General features: G+C 40.3%; 1 protein-coding gene across 4 annotated transcripts in view; it reads left to right on the plus strand.

Moving 5' to 3' along the window:
- Positions 1 to 3,674: 3,674 nt before the first annotated feature.
- SIP2;1 (small and basic intrinsic protein 2;1) overlaps positions 3,675 to 19,042 on the plus strand; it is a 51,823-nt gene continuing 36,455 nt past the window's right edge. The window contains exons 1-2 of one of the 4 annotated variants that reach the window (XR_015975181.2): positions 3,675 to 4,217; positions 13,455 to 13,715. Coding sequence is in view for 3 of the 4 variants with exons in the window: in XM_088715564.2 (XP_088571690.1) it covers positions 3,933 to 4,217; positions 13,455 to 13,715 (546 nt within the window). In the remaining variant the exon portion in view is untranslated. The remainder of the gene's footprint in view (positions 4,218 to 13,454; positions 13,716 to 19,042) is intronic. The other 3 variants (XM_088715564.2, XM_088715562.2, XM_088715563.2) reach the window with 3 other exon arrangements.

The following is a 19,042-nucleotide window of genomic DNA, read 5'->3' on the forward strand; positions in this document are numbered from 1 at the left end:
CGGTGGTACTCACAGTACGCCCGAGAGGGCCTCCTCCCAGGGATTTTCTTCATCTGCCTCGGGACCGGGAGGTTCTCCCGCCCCTTGACCTCCATAAGGATCTGGGCTCGGGGGGCCAGGAGTGGGGTGTACCGGTTGAAGCGTCGGTGCGGAGAACGAGGGCGTGGGGCGCCGTGGTTCCTCGCCGGTGACGGGCTTCTGCGCCGATGTTGAGGCGTCGGGCTCCTCCTCTGGGGTGCCTCTTTTCGCCTTTTCTTCCCGAGCTTTAGAGGGGCCTCGGCGGCCTCCTTGTTCCGGTGGGCGGCTGCCTCCTCGGCGTCTGCATACTGGTTCGCCCGAGACAACAGCTCCGGGAAGCTCCGCGGCAGGCGTTTGTCCAGGGAGAAGGTGAGTCTGCCCTTCCGGAAGCCACGCTTCAGGGCTGAGAGAGCCACCTCCTGGCTCAGGTTCCGGACCTCCAATGTAGCCTTGTTGAAGCGGGTAAGGTAATCCCGCAGGCTTTCTCCCTCGTTTTGCCAGACATCAAAGAGGGAGTCGGAAACCAATCGCCGCCGGCTACTGACGGCGAAATGGCTGATGAAGAGGCGAGTGAACTGGTCAAAGGACTGGATAGAGTCAGCCTCCAGGCCGGCGAACCACGCCCTGGCTGGGCCACGGAGGGTCGCCGGGAAGGCCTTGCAGAGAAGAGGATCTGATGCTCCATGGAGGAGCATAAGAGTCCTGAAACTCTCCATGTGATCCCGCGGGTCCGCCGCCCCGTCATAGGGCTCGATCGCCGGCATTTTGAATCCCGGCGGATTTGGGGTCCGCAGGATCCTCGAGGCAAGTGCCGGTTGGGAGGAGATCTCCAAGTCGGCGAAGAGATCTTTGGAGTGGCCCTTCAGGACCTGGAGTTGTCTGTGGAGATCGTCCACCCGCCGGTCCAGGGAGCGCGACCGGTGGGTGGGAGACAAGGAGCGGCGCGAGGGGGACCGACTGGAGTGCGGGCCCCTCGAGGACTGGGGGGTCGAAGAACGCGCCCGGGTCCGCCTCTCGTACCCCGCGCAGCTTCGATGAGAAGGTCCTGGCAGAATGGACCGTGCTCGAGAACCTTCCTCGCGCCGGCGCTCCTCCCCATGGGAGAGGAAGGAGCGCGGGTTGAGGAAGACAGGTGAGCGCTCGGGGGGCAGCGGCTCCTGGGCCCGCTGTGGCGCTCGAGACATCACACCCTGCAGGTTCTGCACTGCCTCCGCGAGGGTGCGAACCTGCTGGGCTAACTGGTCGAACTGAGCGGCTTCGACCATCTGAATGGGGGGTGGAATGGTGGAGTGTTGCTGAGAATGTGTTGGAGACGCAGCGGCCTCCCGTCCGGAGGCGCGAGAGGCCCCGCGACCGGAGGCATTGGAAGCTCCACGACCACCTCGCCGTGCCATTACGATCGCTCTGAGATCAGGCCCTCCTTCTAGCGCCAACTGTTGCTGGTGGTCCAAACCGAGAACGATTGACACAGCGGTGTGAACGGGGTTCCGTCTGAGTTGTCTTGGTTGGTGTTGGTTACGCTCCACCTTCCACCGAGAAACCTGCGAGCAAGCCTCGCACCACCACTGGGGTAGCGGGGGCCCTCCGACGATCAAGTCAGAGGAGATTGGAGGAGGAGGAGAGATGATAATAGCAAGCAAGAGAGTGCTCTGGAAGATATTGCTTACCCCCCCTTCTCCCCCCAGCCGCATATATACCTGGCTGGGGGGTCTCTCAGGGGGGTTTGTCATCGTGGGGCGCGATGGAGTGGCCACTGACATGGCCGTTACAGGGCGTCGTGGAGCAGCGCTGGGTACGGCCATGACAGGGCGTAGTGGAGTTCCGCTTTGTACGGCTGATACAGGAGATCGTGGAACAGCATCGGATACAGCCGTTGCAGGGAGTAGTGGAGCAGGAGGCCTCGGCGTGCCTCTGGGAAGCAGCCTGTCGTTATCAAGAGATCTCCGACTCGGGGTCGGAGTGCTGGATCAGGGGGCAGCCGACTCGGGGTCGGGCTGCGGTGCTGAGGATATCCGACTTGGGGTCGGATTGCTAGATTAAGGGGCAGCCGACTCGGGGTCGGGCTGCGAGCCGAAGATGTCCGACTCGGGGCCGGACTGCTGGATCGAAGGGCAGCCGACTCGAGGTCGGGCTGTGGAGCCGAAGATGTCCGACTCGGGGTCGGATTGCTGGATCAAAGGACAACCGTAGTCTTCATGGGCGCGCGTGCCGGTCACGTGGAGCATGGCGGCTTAGTTCCCCCGTAACAATAGTATTATAACATTGTATACTATAGGATATTTTAATATGATATTAAATTATTTAACATAACATATCAACGTATTATGATATAATGTAATATAATATTATATTTATAATATAATATAATAATAAATGCATAAAATATTATAATTATTAGTGTAAATTAATTTTTCGTCCTTCTGATGACTATTTATCTCTCTAACAAATTTTCTAGCTAGATAATAAAATTAGTTAAATAATTACTAATATTTATTTTTATTTATTTATTTATTTAGATCAGATTATTTGCCACTCACTCATTATTTTTTCTTTTTCTTTATTTATTTATTTTATTTAGTTATTTATTTATTATTTTATTTCATTGCAATATATTTATTTATTATCTTATTTATCTATTCGTTCATTTATATACATATTTAATTATGCATTTATTTATTTATTTATTTTTTCTTTTCTTTTCTTTTCTTTTCTTTTTCTTTTCTTTTTTTTTTCTTCTCTTCTTTTTCTTTCCTTTTCTTCATTTTTTTTCTTTTCTTTTTCTTTTCTTTTTTCTTCTCTTCTTCTCCTTCCTTCCTCTCTTCTCTTCTTCTCCTTTCTTTTCCTCCCATGAGGCCGGCGGAGCCGATAGGGGGCCGGACCGTGGCAGCCGTGAGAGGGGGCTCAGGAGGGGGCCGGGGCGTGGCCGGTGGCGGCCACGGCTGGCCAGTGGCAGTCTTGGCGGAAGGGAGTCGAGGTGGCTCACTCGCTACCACCGCGAGCGGACATCACCGCCCCACAGCTCCACCGCGGGCGTACGTCGCTGCAGGCGGACGCCGCAGCCCAAAAGAGCACCCCATGACCGACCGCCATAGGGGCTTCGTTGCGGCTTGCCTTCCTGGTCCCGCAGCTAGCGAAGGCTCGACCACCCCATGGTCGAGCCCGGCCACTCTATGGGCTGGCCGCGCGCCACGAGTGGCATTGCGACGACCTGCAGAGAGGTCACCGGCCACGGGTGGTGGCCGGCATGGGGGCTGCCACCGGGGGCAGCCACGGGCTACCTCCCAAAACAAAAAAAAAAAGAAACAGGGTCGGCAATGTTGAGTGGAAGAAGAAGATAGAGAAGGAGAGGGAGGGGGATGGGTGAGAGAGGAAGAGGCGGGATGGAGGGTTTTGGGAGGAAAAAGCGACTTTTAAATGGATGTATTTTGGCAAAAAAAATAGCTTTCCGACAAAGTTCGAAATAACTTTTTCGAAAAGCTTCAAAATGGAGCTTCTCCTAAAAAACTATTTTTAGATTTCCAAAAAAAACTAAAACAACTTTTTAATTTTTTTAATATTTTTTTTTTTAAAAATATTTTTGGAGGCTAGAAAAGTATTTTCTAGCCCCCGAAAAACTTTCCACACGGCCTTTTACTTTTCTAGCTCTCGAAAAACTTTCCACCCGGCCTTTAATCCTTCCTCGTTCTTAAAAACTAAAAAATCTCTTAGGTCGGAGTCTCCCGAGCGTTGGGCCCCAGATTCCTTTGGGAAAAGCTACACAACGAGCGACCAAGAACCCTTTTCCAGGAAAACGGGGAGATCGATTCCCTGGGCAGTGGGCAAAACAACATCCCACTTTCTTGGACCCGGACGAATCCCAGAAGAAAATCGGACTCCGGAAACCGGCGAGACGGCGGCAGAGGCCGGTCCTCCCGATGGCCAGGTTCGGGCTTGTCCTCTGGGATTCGGTCCTCTCGTTCATGTGGGTGTGGGCCAGCGCCCTCGTCAAGCTCTTCGTCTACGGCTATTTGGAACTTGGTCAACGTCCCGAGGCCGAAATCCTCAAGATTTCTCTCGGCGTCCTTTACATGTTCCTCTTCGCCTGGCTCGGCGAGGTAACCAGAGGCGGGTCGTACAATCCTCTAACCGTGCTTTCTTATGCCTTCTCCGGGAATCTCGATGGATTTCTTTTCACCGCTCTTGGAAGAATCCCTGCTCAGGTGAGTAGAATTTCCACACTTTCCGATGATTTTATAAAGGATTTGTTCCGTTCAACTTTGTTGAGTGAAATTTTCGTGTTCCTAGATTTCTTTATCTTAATAAATTTTGTAGACAATGACACGAGGCTTAATGATTTTTATTTGGCAAATGATTTTATTATTCTTTCAAGATGGTGCCTGAGACAACTTCTTTCTCACGGTGTACTATTTCTTGATTTATCGATTAATCTTAGATTAGATTGTCCTGGCAATGCATTCATTTAATTCGTTAATATTGTGATAGGTTAGTTGGCCCTCTTCTGCCTAGTTATTAATGTTAAAAAGCTCCTTTCCTGCAATGGACATTTAAACAGTTTTCAATTTTCAGATTGGGAATCATTTGCTAGGATTATGCATATTTATGTGCTTTTGCATGCTCACTTTGGTGGATGTATATCATGAGAATGGGTGTGTGGGTAAGGTTATGACACACTTTTGTTTGTGTTGGGGTTGCAGAGCTGTTGTATATATGGGATGTGTTAAAGGGCATCACATGTAAAAATGTAATTGCACAAACAGCTTGCAATATTTCATTTGCAGACATTTATAAAACAAGAAGAGTTTGTAGGCAGATGCAACAGTGATTTAACGATTTATATCATTGTGCACTGATATCTATTGCATCAATAGAAATTACATATACAGACTTGTTTCATCTAAGTAACCACAATCCAAACAATTGGGCCTTTCTTGGACTACCTGTGTTTGACTTGATGAATCCTTAATTGCCAATTGCTCCTATGAAGGGCAGCCACCAGTTTTACTAAAATTTTTCTAAATACTTTCTCACAGTTTTGATGCATGTTAGCTTAGGCCTACTTTTCTTCTTTTCAGACTCTTCAGTACATATTTTAGCACTTCCTTGAACCAGGACTTCTTCAAATCATGGTGCATATTCATGCCATCTCAACTCGTATACCATCAGTTTATTCTCAACTGCTATTGCTTCTACATTTTCTCCAATATCCATATTTCTTGTCTATTTTTCATTGTTTTGCTCTCCTGTCCATCTCAACATTCTCTTTTATTCCATACTAATCCTACTTGCTGGGCATCTTTCTATTGCTCAACGATACAATCTGAACAATATAATATAGCAGGATTAGTTCTCTTTTGTGAATTCGCTCCAGTTGCCAAGCATGTATTGTAGTGGCGGACACAATGGGGAGCCAGCTGGGGCGTGGCCCCCCATCAGAAAAAGAATTTACGAACTCCTCTACTTTATTAGTTACTCATGGTGTTATCCCCATCATCCAACCCCAGTATTAATTGAGGCATATGTTAGGCTTTGAATAATAGTGTACTAAAATGGAAAAGTCCATTGGGATTAGAGCTGAAAATGGGTCAGATAATATCTGACCATATCTGTTTTCATATCCGGTCTAAATCAGATTTGGATAGAGATTCTTGAAATTGATCAGATCCAGATACAGATTCAATTACATTCTTATGACTTTTTCTAGATACAAGTATGGATCTGGATTGTGTAGATTTTTTTGGATTCGGATCTGGATATTCGGTAAAAAATATAGTTAAATATAAATAGCCCACAACCACTCAACCACTAGGGCAACATTAAGAGTTTTTGTTTTATAATGATATGTTGTTATACATATTTAAAACTTATTCACATCATTAAATAAATATGTTGTGATATTTCATATTTTTAATAATTATTTTTTTAGTAAAAAGCAAACCTTTTCCCTATGATCGAAAATGAAAAGTAAATATTCTTCATTTTATTCTTTATGATATTTTTGAAATTCCATTTAAAAATATTAAAAAATATCAATAATTACAAATATTCCTATATTTATTTATAATTTTCCCGACAAATTCTCTAGAAATAAATAAGTCATAATTATTGTTCATCTATGCTGTAGCTAAAGAGTGATGGTAGTAATGAATGTAGAAGATTTATTTTATTAAAAATAATTTTATTTTTACTATATTTTTAAATAAATTTGGCCAAACAAATGATCCAAATTCTTGGTCAGATCAGTCTTCATACAGGTTCAATAACTATGCCTTAGACATCATGTACCTAGTTGCCCATCTGTCATGTGCGATCTCAATAATGGATTTCGATACTATCCTTTATGACTATATCATTTAAGTTACTTTTCATTATTGAGTTCCAGTCAAAATCCTGTATGTATCTGAATGATATCCAACTTATATCCATATTAGGATAAAAAATATGGATTTAAATAATATATGACTTTGTATCCTTATCCATTTAGAACAAATATGCATATGCTTAATGTCCAATTCTTATCTATAATCATTTAGAACAAATATGGATATTAATTTTTGTTTTTGTTTAATATCCGTATTCATATTCATATCTGCTGAAAAAATATGGTATGGATATGGATATACCAATAACTGATCCATATCCGATCCATATTGAGCCCTATTTGGGATGCATACTACCATGCAAGAAAAATTCTCTAGGCCCAATGCAATGAAAGTAATTTCCCTTGCTCTGTTATAGACCACACACCTCTTTGTATTTTTTTATATGTGTATGAAAGAAAACATATTTATTATTAAAAATTGTCACCACAATATTTTTTCTTGGGTTATCAAAACATTAAGAAAAATAATAAGCATCCATGGAAATTTTTGAATTAATAATGCAGATTTTGATTAGAAATGCTATTATAAATATGTATGGTATCTGTAGTTTCTTTACACTCTTAAAACTCTAGGGTCAAACTATGTATCACATTTTGTTGCCCCCACTCCACCCCAAGGAAAATCCTAGTTTCATCCTTGATGCATTGGTTACATGGCACTTTGAAGAATTTTCCAATTTATTTGTGCAATTCTATATTTGTTTTCTATGTCTTTTTCTACCTGTCAAGTATTCTGTATAATAGTTTTTAAGATTTGAAAACCCATCATGTTTGGTATTTTCTCGTTATCAGTTTCAATTGGAAGCTAAATCCCATTTGTATTTCCATTGAAATTGCACTCACATGCTTTCTTTTTGCCCTACTGAATTTTGAACTCTTATCATGGAAGCTTTACTCCACGATTCCATGTTAGTATTTAACCTAACTGACATGCTATCTCTTGTATATCTATTAAGTGCATTGGGAATAAAACGTACTCCTGCATCTGTAAGCACGCTCACACACTATACCCTATAAGCAAGCATGTCGAATGCTCACTAGTGCAGAAGAAAGGGAATTTGAAAATTACAATAAAGAAGATGGGGGGCAATATGGAAGGAGAAGAAGAGGAGTTACATCATAGTCTGGTGATAGCATTAAGAATAAAAACCATGTCTACGATTTTATTTTTTTGTATTACATAAAATTTTCAATATGGGTTCCAAATCCACCTTTCATGTTGCTTAGCAAAGATATTCATTAGCCCATGATGATGTCATGCTTCAGTGTCAGTTTTTAAGGACATGACAGAATGGTTTCAATTAGGGGTGGTAAAATATGACCCGACCCGCCAACCCGACCCGTGTTCGACCCGCCATAAACAGGTTTGGGTTTGGCCTAAACAGGTTCGGATCGTAAACAGATCGACCTGTTTAACCTGTTTATTAATTGGGTCGGATACGGGTTTAGATGTCTAACCCGTTTAAACCGTTTAATTGTTGGCAGGTTAAACAGGTCTAAACAGGTTAAACGGGTTAAACAGGTTAAACAGGTCTAAACAGGTTAAACGGGTCTAAACAGGTCTAAACAGGTCGGGTTGGGCAGGTTAAACAGGTTGGGCTGGGCAGGTTAAACAGGTCTAAACAGGTTAAACGGATCAGGTTGGGCAAACAGGTTAAACAGGTCGGGTCGGATTGGGTAAACAGGTTACCTGTTTATTAAACAGGTTAAACGGGTCGAGTCGGGTTACCTGTTTAATAAACAGGTCAGGTTCAGGTTGTAATTTCTGACCTGTTTAATAAACAGGTCGGGTTCAGGTTGTAATTTCTGACCTGTTTAATAAACAGGTCGGGTTCAGGTTTATGATTTTCTGATCCGACCTGCATGTGATCCGACCCGTTTATGATCCGACCCGACCCGATTGCCACCCCTAGTTTTAATGGGATAACTAGGTTGGTAGAATTTCATACTTATATACATACATATATGTTTATATATGTGTATGTATATATAAAGAAAGACAATTTGATGGAAAAAGAAATAATTGTCTGTAACATTTCTTTGGTGGAATCACACCATCCATCCTTTTTCACTTGAACTAGTCATTTATGTTGCATGTTGTTGGATCTCCCTGTTTATGACATTTGAATTGTTTAATGGGATCTCATTATCTTAATGTTCTATCAGAAAACTTAATCTTCTATTTGAGGGGAAAATTGTAGGTTAGACCTATACCTTCTCTCACTCATGATTACAATAAATGAACCAAATAAAATCAAGAACTATTATAATGTTTGCCTCATCAAGGAAGGTTGATGATTTAGGAAGATCATTGGACTCATTGTGGACTAGTTTGGTCACCTTGGATAGGTCTGGACAGGGTTTGGAGGCAAGATCCAGCACACTCAAGACCCTATTGCAAACTGTAATTTTCGGAGGCCATATTTTTCTTATACAATGTCAATTTTTGATGTTTTAGGAATCAAAGCAAAGCTCTTGTCGGGCATTATAAGATGTGACCACCTCAAAGGGGTTCATCACATCTTTTTTTCATGGTGGTTTAGTGACATTTGGGCCTCGAAACAGGCTAGTCAGAGTAAAACTTTCCATTTTAGGAAAGACTTTGACTAAGTATGTCTTCCACTCTGGGAGGAATTAGATGACGTGATAAAAAGTGAAGTTGATATAGAAGTCGAGATCTACCTCTAAGGCTATATTCATCATTTCATCTTAATGTATTTTTCTTACTATTTTTTTTTAAAAAATATCTTTTTTAATTAGAAAAGAAATTCGACATAGCTTTTGAAAGAATATGCCTCACTGGTACAAATATAGGCTCTTTGTATCACTTTATGATCAATTAATGAAATCCAAAAGGGCCTAAGATCCTACTTTCTAAATTTCCATGATTTTTTATTATTCTCTATGAAAGGTCCACGTTGAACAAATTGAAGTAATTGCTTCCTTCTCACTCTGATCAGATCAACTGATGAGTATTGAGGGACGAAGCATGGGATGGCGAAGAACTGAAATCAATATTACAAGAAGAAAAAATGGATCATGATATATTGTAAAACGATGGATTATTGTTTATTTTTCAATGAATTGGCTACCAAAAACAAGCTGTTTGAGAGAGTACCTTCTGCTGAGTAGATTGTACGGCTTGGGACTATCACAGAGTCTACCTTGTTGGAAAGAAAGGGGAATTGGACTAGCAATCGCTTCTTTGTTAACTCTGCCCCACCCATACTGAGGCATTTGGGGTTGACAATCTTAGCTTGATTCATCTTGACAGGGAGAAAGGGTGGAATCATGCAAGATGGTAGAGAAAGAGGAAAACAAAGACATAAAGGGGACCTTAGATTGTATGCTACAGATTTCTTTTTTCTTTTCTTTTTTTCATTTTCGGAGAGATGGAGGAAGGGGAGGAAATGGGCTGAAGCCCAAATTCGTTAAGAAAATAAAAATACAACCTCTCAAAAATGTGAGTGGATTAACTCCAATCAAAAACAAAAGTTACAACCTCCAAACATTAAAAATAAATGGCTTAACCTCTCACAAACTAGGATGTGGATTGGATTGAATCGGGAATGAGCACAACCCAAATCCCTTCCACATTTTTATCAGGTTAAAAAATTGAACCTGAACTTAGTCCAGTTCAAGGTATACTATACTGTACCAAACCGAGCGGCACAGAGCGTACTAGACCATACTGGTTCAGTACTGGTACGTGGTACGTGGGGCATACTAGGTGTCGGTATGTCGAACTGGCCTCCATAGCGGGCATACCGATACAGTAATAAGGTGGCACCAGTAAGGGGTTTGGTACTGAGACAGCCGTACCTTGGTCTAGTTCTTGTCAGGTTGGATTGGATCGGACGCTAATATTAATTTTATTAATTCGTTGGATTTTTCAGGTCAAATCGGTCCAAACATAGTCTAGAGACAAATCATAATAACCATATATAAATTGATTATCTAATCATATTTTAATCATTTATGGAATAAAATTTTAGTAAGAAACATGTAAAAATTGTCAAAAACATATTCTACATAAGATTTGATTGATAACCATGCTTGATTATAATTAAAAATATAACTTATTGTGAAATTCTATCATGAGAAGCAGACTGATTTCTTATATTCAGGGCTTTGAATATATAGTAGACTAGTTTGGAATTGGTTTGGTTTGTTCATGTTCAGGTTGGAATTTTTAGGATCCAAATCCAATCCATATCCGGAAGAGGTCATGTTCTCATATCTGAGCCTAATCCAAATAATAACTTGGGATTGGGTTGGATAAGATATTATGGATTGTTCCGAATCGGAAGTGGATCAATCCAATCCACTTGCAACCCTAGTCGAAACCCTACCATTCCAGTCTTTTACAAGAAGATCACAATCTTTTGGATCATTTCCACCCTCTGCACATGTCCTGTGAAAATCTCTGGGTACACTCCAACCATAGACACCAAGTGGATGTCATGGAGATTATATCCCAACTTCTTCTCAAATTCTTCCTAAGAAGAGATCAGCAATTAAAAATGTAGCCGGATAGTCTTCAAGGGATGAAATTCAAATTCACTGGTAAAGAACTGTGAAGGTTGTGTAGCAAAGTTGCATGCAACTAAAATATGGTCAGTGGTCTCATCATCAAGCATACTGGGCTCACAGTGGACTCTTCTTCACATATTAGACCCAGAAAGAATTTTGTGATTATTCCATAGCATAGTGGACTCTTCGTGGTGAATGAACCCATCCTGGTCCTCCAAAGAATCCTAATCATGCTATCATTTAAGGTAATACCTTGCAGCCCATTTTTGCGTTCTCGAACACAGATGATTGTTCGAGGGTGATTGGTCCCAACAGTCTGACATGCCAAGTGGATTCAGAATTTCTATTATTAATCAAGAATCTTCGTGTCTTTTTAAACTTAAGGTCAGAAATAGGTGCAAACTGGAATTCAAGTGTAGGATTCTCCATGCCAATGATCCCTCTGAAACAGGGTAGTCTGTCCATTTTGAATATCAAAATGGATCTGGCCAATATATATCAAGTGATCTTAGTGCACTCTTCCAGAAAGGTGAGGCAATCTGAAATAGACCTTTATATACTTCAATCCTTCGTCTGTTATAGAATGTCAGTTTAAATAATTTACACCAATGAAGATCTGGTTTCTTCAAGAACCTCCACTCCATTTTCGAAGGAGAGCTAAATTCATGTCTTCCAGATTGAGGATCCCTAATCTGCCATAATATTCCATAGCCATTTTACAAACTTACATCCAGAAAATAACCCATTGATTGTCCCACTCCTTTTCCACAAGAGCCTTTCCTGTGGCTGATCTATCTTCTTTCTAACTCACTCAAGTAGAAGAAGACCGACATCCAATATAGCGGGCCAGAGAACAAGACTGCTTACAAAACTAGCCGACCCCTTGCCGAGAGCAAATTCATCTTCCACCTATCCAACCTCCTTTCTATTTTCTTGATCAAAGTAAGTTGATCTACTTTTTTTTTTTTATAACCTGTAAGGACTCAGCAGAAGTCGTAACTAAGTGATTCAGAATTCACAAAAGTTGCAATCAAGAATTGAAGCATAGAGCTTCGCTCTGTAAGAGTTGTTGCTGAGATACCCCACTAGTGACTTGTCAAATTTGATATGAAATCCAGTCACTTCCTCAAAGCAGTACAAGCTTCCTGGAGATTTTACCTTGTTAGGCAGGAAAAGAGAAATGGTATGTGAAGAAAACATAAGCTTGTAGGATGGTGGGAGGGATAGGTGATTAAGGAAAATGGGTATAAAATTCAGTATGCTTGCATCCATACATATAGTATAGGAAAATGTAATGAGGCTTAATTATGAACATTGATTGTTTTCCCATAAAGGGCAAAAGAGACAGGCTAAAGGGCAAAAGTGACAGGATTGAGTATCTTTTCATATTCAGCACACCATTGAATTTAGCGAATACAATTTGGATAATGGAAGGTCCAATTTTCCAAACTTGCGTCTAGCAAAAATATAACACTGAAGAGAAGATTATATGTAATTTCAATCATTATTCCTTAGGAACCCAAAAATAATCCGTCATGCATTCTTTTTGGTGTGTTTCATTATTCTAGATTTCTTTTTACAAAATTCTACTTACAGGAATCGTGATGAATTAGAATTCTTAGTTCTCTATGACATGTCAGAAGTAGGATATATACATAGGAAGCTAAGAATTATTTTGTCTTACATGTATCTATCAATGAATTCTTGCTCTGATGGATCTGTAAAAGTAAACAACTGGTTCGGGTGCTGAGACAATTCAGTGCATTATTTTCTATTCTAAATTATAAATTTGTCCACTTTTTGTGTGAATCAGATTTCTTGCTCTCGAACCCCCCCTCCCCCCCCCCCCCCAAAAAAAAACTGTTGTGATGACCTCATCTATGTACAATTGTAAGATTATTTATCTAGTCAGGGGTTTGTTTACATAAATTAAATTTCTTGTGTTATGAAGCCAAGGTCCGCTGTACCGACTATACCGACGTACCGGTGGGCACCGGTACCGGTACGGTACCATACCGAACCGAACCGGTACTGTACCGGTTCGGCTGGTTCGGGCCAAAAGCCAAAAAAAATTTGAGGTTGGTACAAGTCGGTGGGTACAGGCCGGTACCGGCTCGGTACAGATCGCTACGGGCCGGTACCGATTCGGTATGGGCCGGTACCGATCGGTACGAGTTGCGAATAGTCGGAACCGAAAAATATAGCTGTACCGTATCGGTTCCGTCCGGTACCGGTACATACCGGCCCATACCGACCCGTACCGATTGGTACGGCAGACCATGTCTGAAGCATTTGGTCCTTTGTTATCTCTTTATCTGAAAAGAAGTTAGGTCTTACAAATAAATGTTTGTAGATTGAATGATATAATTATGTGGCGATGATTTTAGATAATTCTGAGCATAAAAGTATATGCTTGCTAGGAGTAAAGATGGAATAACAGATAAACATGTCTTGGTTCTGGATCCTTGTTGCAATTGAATCGTGACTAATATATGATTTATTTACTTAAACTTGATCTCTTCAGGTAATTGGATCTATTGTTGGGGTTAGACTAATCAAAGCAATCTTTCCTGAAATTGGTCAAGGACCTCGTTTGAGTGTTGATATTCATCAAGGGGCATTAGCAGAAGGACTATTGACATTCATGATCGTGATGGTTTCAATGGGGCTGAAGAAGAAAGACCCTAAAAGTTTCTTTATGAAAACATGGATCTCAAGCATTTCTAAAATGACACTTCATATCCTTGGTTCTGATTTAACTGGTGGAATCATGAACCCTGCTTCTGTAAGTGCCTTACAGTCCTCATTTGATATTCAAACTTTTATACTATTAGTTTTCAAATACTAAGTTTGCTTCTCTGTATCTGATATACTTGAAGTTCAAAATGATATGGTAACTAAAATTATGGTGCTCTTGAGCTCATGTTGAACTGAAAGAATGTTAGACGTTAGAGTAGATAGACAAAGTCTAGATAAGTGAAATTCTTATGCATGCTGAGTAGCAGTTTGATAACGTAGTCAAGTTTGCAGCACTATTTAAAATTCATTTTGCTAATGTTGAAAGAATAGTTGAGATGCTTGCTGGCACATGCTGGTCTGTACCATTCCATGCCATGCCAGTGCATGCCATCATCTGCCATATGTTGGCACCTGCACATGCCATGTACACATTGTGCTAATGGGTGACTGGCATGTGTACAGATGCCAACAGACTGCCTGCTTATTCCTTGCATTGGAATAGCTTGAAAACCTACTTAAAAAAAGACTCAAGTATATTTTCCCCAAATAGACAGTGTTAATAATATAGAGGATTGTGCGTTTGACAAGAATAGTGAAATAGATGCAAAGTTCAGTGTAGAAATTTCGGTAGAGAAATTACTATGGACAGGAACATTCTTCGTGACCAATTATGGGTTGACTAAAATTAACTGTTAAGTAGCTTTTTTTAATTTATATTTAGTTCTTTCCATTTTTTTTTAAAAACCTCCCTCACTCCAATTGTTGGTGAGACTTCCTCCATGCTAGTTTCGAAAAATAAGTTAATTTTTAGAGGTAAGGGTTCTCACAGTAAATGTGCACATGGAGCCCAATGCTTCATTTTCACAGAACTTGGTGTTGCATACATGAAAGAAAACAAAGATCAGTTAATGCAGAAATCTTAAGAATTTGCAGAGACATTGTGCCTTTTGTGGACACCTGTTAATGAGTTGATATTGTTAGTTGGTTACCTTTGAAAAGAGAATAAATTGTTTTGCCAAATAACCGACTGACTGATGTAGCTGTTAGACTGTAAGGTACTTCATTCTCATAAAATATTGGTGGTTAGTTGATAAAAAACAAAGACGATGTAATTTATAGATTTTCGTTTATATTATTTTCTCCTATCTGATTTGTCCCTGTATTATGCCTCTAGGCCTATGTTTATTGGTCAGTTCTCTGTGAAATCCTTTAGTCATCAATGCTCACAAATAGGGCATCATACTTATTTGGCCACCAAGTCTGGTCATCTTCATAAGGCTGATGAAAGGTCGAGCCTCACAACCTAGTAATCTAAACCTTGCATCATCCTTTTTTTCTCTTTCTCTGTCTCTCTCCTTTACTTTCCCTTCTTTTTTGGTCTCCCTACACACATCTACTATATTCTATTTTTGTTTATTTAATTACTGAGGACTTTACTATTCTTGTGGGACTACAAATGAGTATGTTGGTCCTTATGGCCTCTCGAGGTTCATCTAAAGTCCTAATGTATGACCTTGAGTAATCTTGTAGTATTAATACTGGAACAATATTGACATCTTGCATCATCTATTTCCTTCCCTATCCCTCCTATTGGAAATCATTATCTTCTAGTTCTTCTTCTTCAGTGTGACATGGATCATAGTTTCAATGACTTGTTATGTTGAGGATCTCTTCTGCATCTCAAGATGCCTAAGGAGGCCATGGATGGGAGAATTTTTTCATGCAGTCATGAATGTGGTTGGGATTATTGCTTGCGCTTGGAAGATTGTAAGCCACTATATTTGTGTTTTTTCTGCCTAAGGTAGTAAGGTGATTGATTGATTGTGTGCACTCCCACAATCAGAGTGCTTGTGCGCAGTCGCACAGATTGATTATTTTTAAAAAGATCCTTCTAGTGGTCAAGCCAAATGCAATTATTTTAGTGTTTGAAAATTCCAATTGGACTCTTGATCAAATAAACTTTAAGGAAACACTTCTCTCAAGAACTTTATGAGGGAAAGTTTAATGTATAACAACTGCCAAATTCATTATTTAGGAAGGGAAAAATGGTCATCAGTCTCCAAGAGATTTGCCTGAGAAATACAATAAAGTACTTGTGGCATTTGGACTTCAAAGCTATGGTTATTTATTCTTGTTTGTCAAATATATTTATTATAGCTAACAAATCTAGTTGTGTAAGTGGATATGGTGCCAAAATCAAAAAGGGAGCAGCTGGTATTGAGAAGTTGAAAGAGTTTATGGCCACCATTTTACACTAAGAACATAAGCAAAAATAGGTCTTTATTTGGTGCAAAGGCTGCGAGATCCAAGATATACTACAGTTTTATGTCTAAGAAGTGTCATACCTTCTATTGAAAACCTGAATGGCTAAAGTCAAACTTTTGATACACTAACAACCGCAATGTGAAACTTCTTGTTCAGCAAGGTGGAAGATGAATGAGATATATAATGCTGGTAGGCAATGGATTTAGTTGCAGTGATTCTGCCTTCAGTGTTATCAACAATCTTATGCATAGGATTTGAATGGCTAAAATAAAGCCTGTATATTGATGAACGATACTCAAATTTTAGGCTAAACAAAGTTCCTTTGGATGATCGAGGAGATCCAAAACAAATGGATTTAGTTAATCTCGCTCATATAAATGTTTCTTTTCATTTAACATCGTCAATCTATTTAGAGAAGGGTCATTACCCAATTATGTTCCTAATAGTCCGGGGTCCTAGGAAGGGCGATCTAAGAATGGTCGAATAGATATAGCCTTTGACAATATTTTACGCAAAGTAGCCTGCCCTAGGATTCAAAGCATGTCGTTGCACTTGCCAACCCAAGTCTTCACCATTGTACCAAGCAATGACACCCTTATCAAACTATATACATATACAATGAAAACTATTGTAATTGAAGGTTGTATAGATGTTTATTTGTCAAGATTGCAAACTAATAAATGAATTGACTATAGGCCATTGAACCTTTGTTAGAGAAAATCTGGTGAACTCTTTAAACTAGATAAAGTTTTCTTTCTATCATGGTTCCAAAAACTATTGGAATGGACAGTTAGTTTTGCATGGACATGCAAATGGGAATTGGATTTGAACATGTATCTAAGTGTCTAACCTAGGAAGAAGGAAAAAAAGGAGATACAGGGATATGCAGGCTAAATTATAATTTTAACTAACTTACATATATTTATACCTTAATCTACTTTTTTAAAACATCAAAAATAAATGTAAAAAAGATATTTCTTTGTTAAAGACTTTCAGTATAAATGTTTCTCATTTAGACTTTCCAAGTAACTTAAGAATATAAGAAAAATGACATTTTTTGAAGTTATTTCAATATCTACATCCTTAGCCAATCACAGAAAACGAAAAATATACACTTCTAACATGAAAATAGAGGGTCAAACTCATTATTTGAAGAGTTCAAATCTCCGCCAATCTTTAAGTGGCAATCATAAAACTTCATAAGTATCCAACAGTTTGATACATATCCAACTTCGATATGTACTCGACATGGATTTTTGGAGCTAGACGCAAGTGTCAAGGTAACATAGGGTGTCCAGGTAATACCATAATATAGGGATGGTACAACCAAGGTTCGCACTACTGGTATCGGCACTCATACCGGTTGGCCGGTAGTATGGTCCAACATGGTATCTTGCTGTGCCGTTTTGGCACATACCGACAAAGGAAAACTGGAGAGGGAGGAGAGGGAGAAGGAGAGAGGTAAAGAGAGAGAGGGAGAGAGGAAGGATGAGGGGCCCTCTAAACCGTAACTCTAAACCTAATCGAGAGAGAGAGAGAGAGGAAGCGAGAAATGGAGGGAGGGGGGCTTATCAGAGAGAGAGAAACAGGCTTCTCAAACGACAGAGGAGGGGAGGGGGTTGCGAGGACCGCGCAGTCGGGGGGCTCAAAACCATAGCATCAAGGGGGAGGAGGGGGGCATCGGCCTCTCGATCGGTGAAGAGGGAGGGGTGGTGGTGGTGGTGGCGGTCACAAACATCGCAGGGTGGAGGGGGCTTTGAACCATAGTATCGAGGGGGAGGGAGGTGTCGGCCTCTCATTCACTCGAATTGTCTCTTGAACATAAGCCGCTGAAGGCTTTCGAGCGGCATTTAAGTTGTCTCGTTTTAACTTGTTGAACCGTGCAGGTAACCGACTGGTCTGGTTCGATGCGCCCCGAATGGCTAATTTGATATAGTTCGGCAATCCTTGGGTTCAACTAATATGTACCATTCCTATATGAAGCCTGCACCAGTGCGGTGTCGAGATGCCAAAACAACTATAATGGTACATACTGGTCATATCAATCTTTACTGATCCGCACCAGTATGTATTGGCAGTATCGTACCGATTGTACTAGTTGATACCAATAGTTTTTCAGTTTTTTGGAAATAGTTTGTGTATGTATCATTGGTATTGGTATCGTATCATTTTGATGGAAATATAGAGGGTTCAATACAGATATTTAAAACCTTGGTTTGCGTATCTAATGCTTGGGAATAAAAATACAAATCAAAGTAAAGAAACCAGTCTTTGATAAAGGACTATATATGGAGGTGGATTTTCTTTACAATCTAAGGTCAAAAGTAATGTACCAAAAGTTTATCGTTGATCGATCATATTGTTGTTGACCTATTTGTTCATAGGCCTTTATCCATATTCTAATATGTGACCAGGCCTTGTACTTCTTAGCCTGTGTTTGTAACCATTTATTATTGTAGCATCCTCTTGACTAGGAACCAGTACAATAGTATTCTGGTCATGTAGACATCTAGTATAGTTAGGGATTGAAACGGGCCCATAATAGTGTGGATAACTAAAAAATGAGAGAATATTACTTGTTGATGAAATCTGTTTGTGGGAAACGAGTGTCAAACTAATATAAAGATCAGGAAAGTGTTGTCATTATGTTTATTACGATTCCTGTGTTCAAACCCTAATCAATTACGCTCTTGAACTAGTGAGCAACCTCCACTTAAGTTGGCCGAAAATCAATAACCCTGCAATAAAAAAAATCATTAACAAAAATAATGAAGTACATGTGAACATTTTATGTGGAAAAATATATTAATATCTGGGTTTTGTTCCCATTTGGATCATATGATAATATATGAAAGTGAGAGGGAGGGCTGCAAAAATAAAATTCTTTGTATGAAGTTCAGAGTGACTAGATTCTTAATTAGCACCTGTTAGTTCATCAATTAGGCTTTAATTAAATTTAGTTAGGATTCAAAGAAAAGTTTTGTTGCTACAGATATAATTCCAGCTTTAATGAAGAGACTTGCAGTGGCTTATGGATTATCGTCAACCGTTGGATCCATAGTTATTAAAAACTGAACTAAGACTGACCTGCTCAAGGGTTTGAGTCAC

This window comes from Phoenix dactylifera, chromosome 2, assembly GCF_051530095.1.
Source record: "Phoenix dactylifera cultivar Ajwa chromosome 2, Ajwa_hap1_PhDact_Kaust_v1.1, whole genome shotgun sequence".
NCBI classification, from domain to species: Eukaryota; Viridiplantae; Streptophyta; class Magnoliopsida; order Arecales; family Arecaceae; genus Phoenix; species Phoenix dactylifera.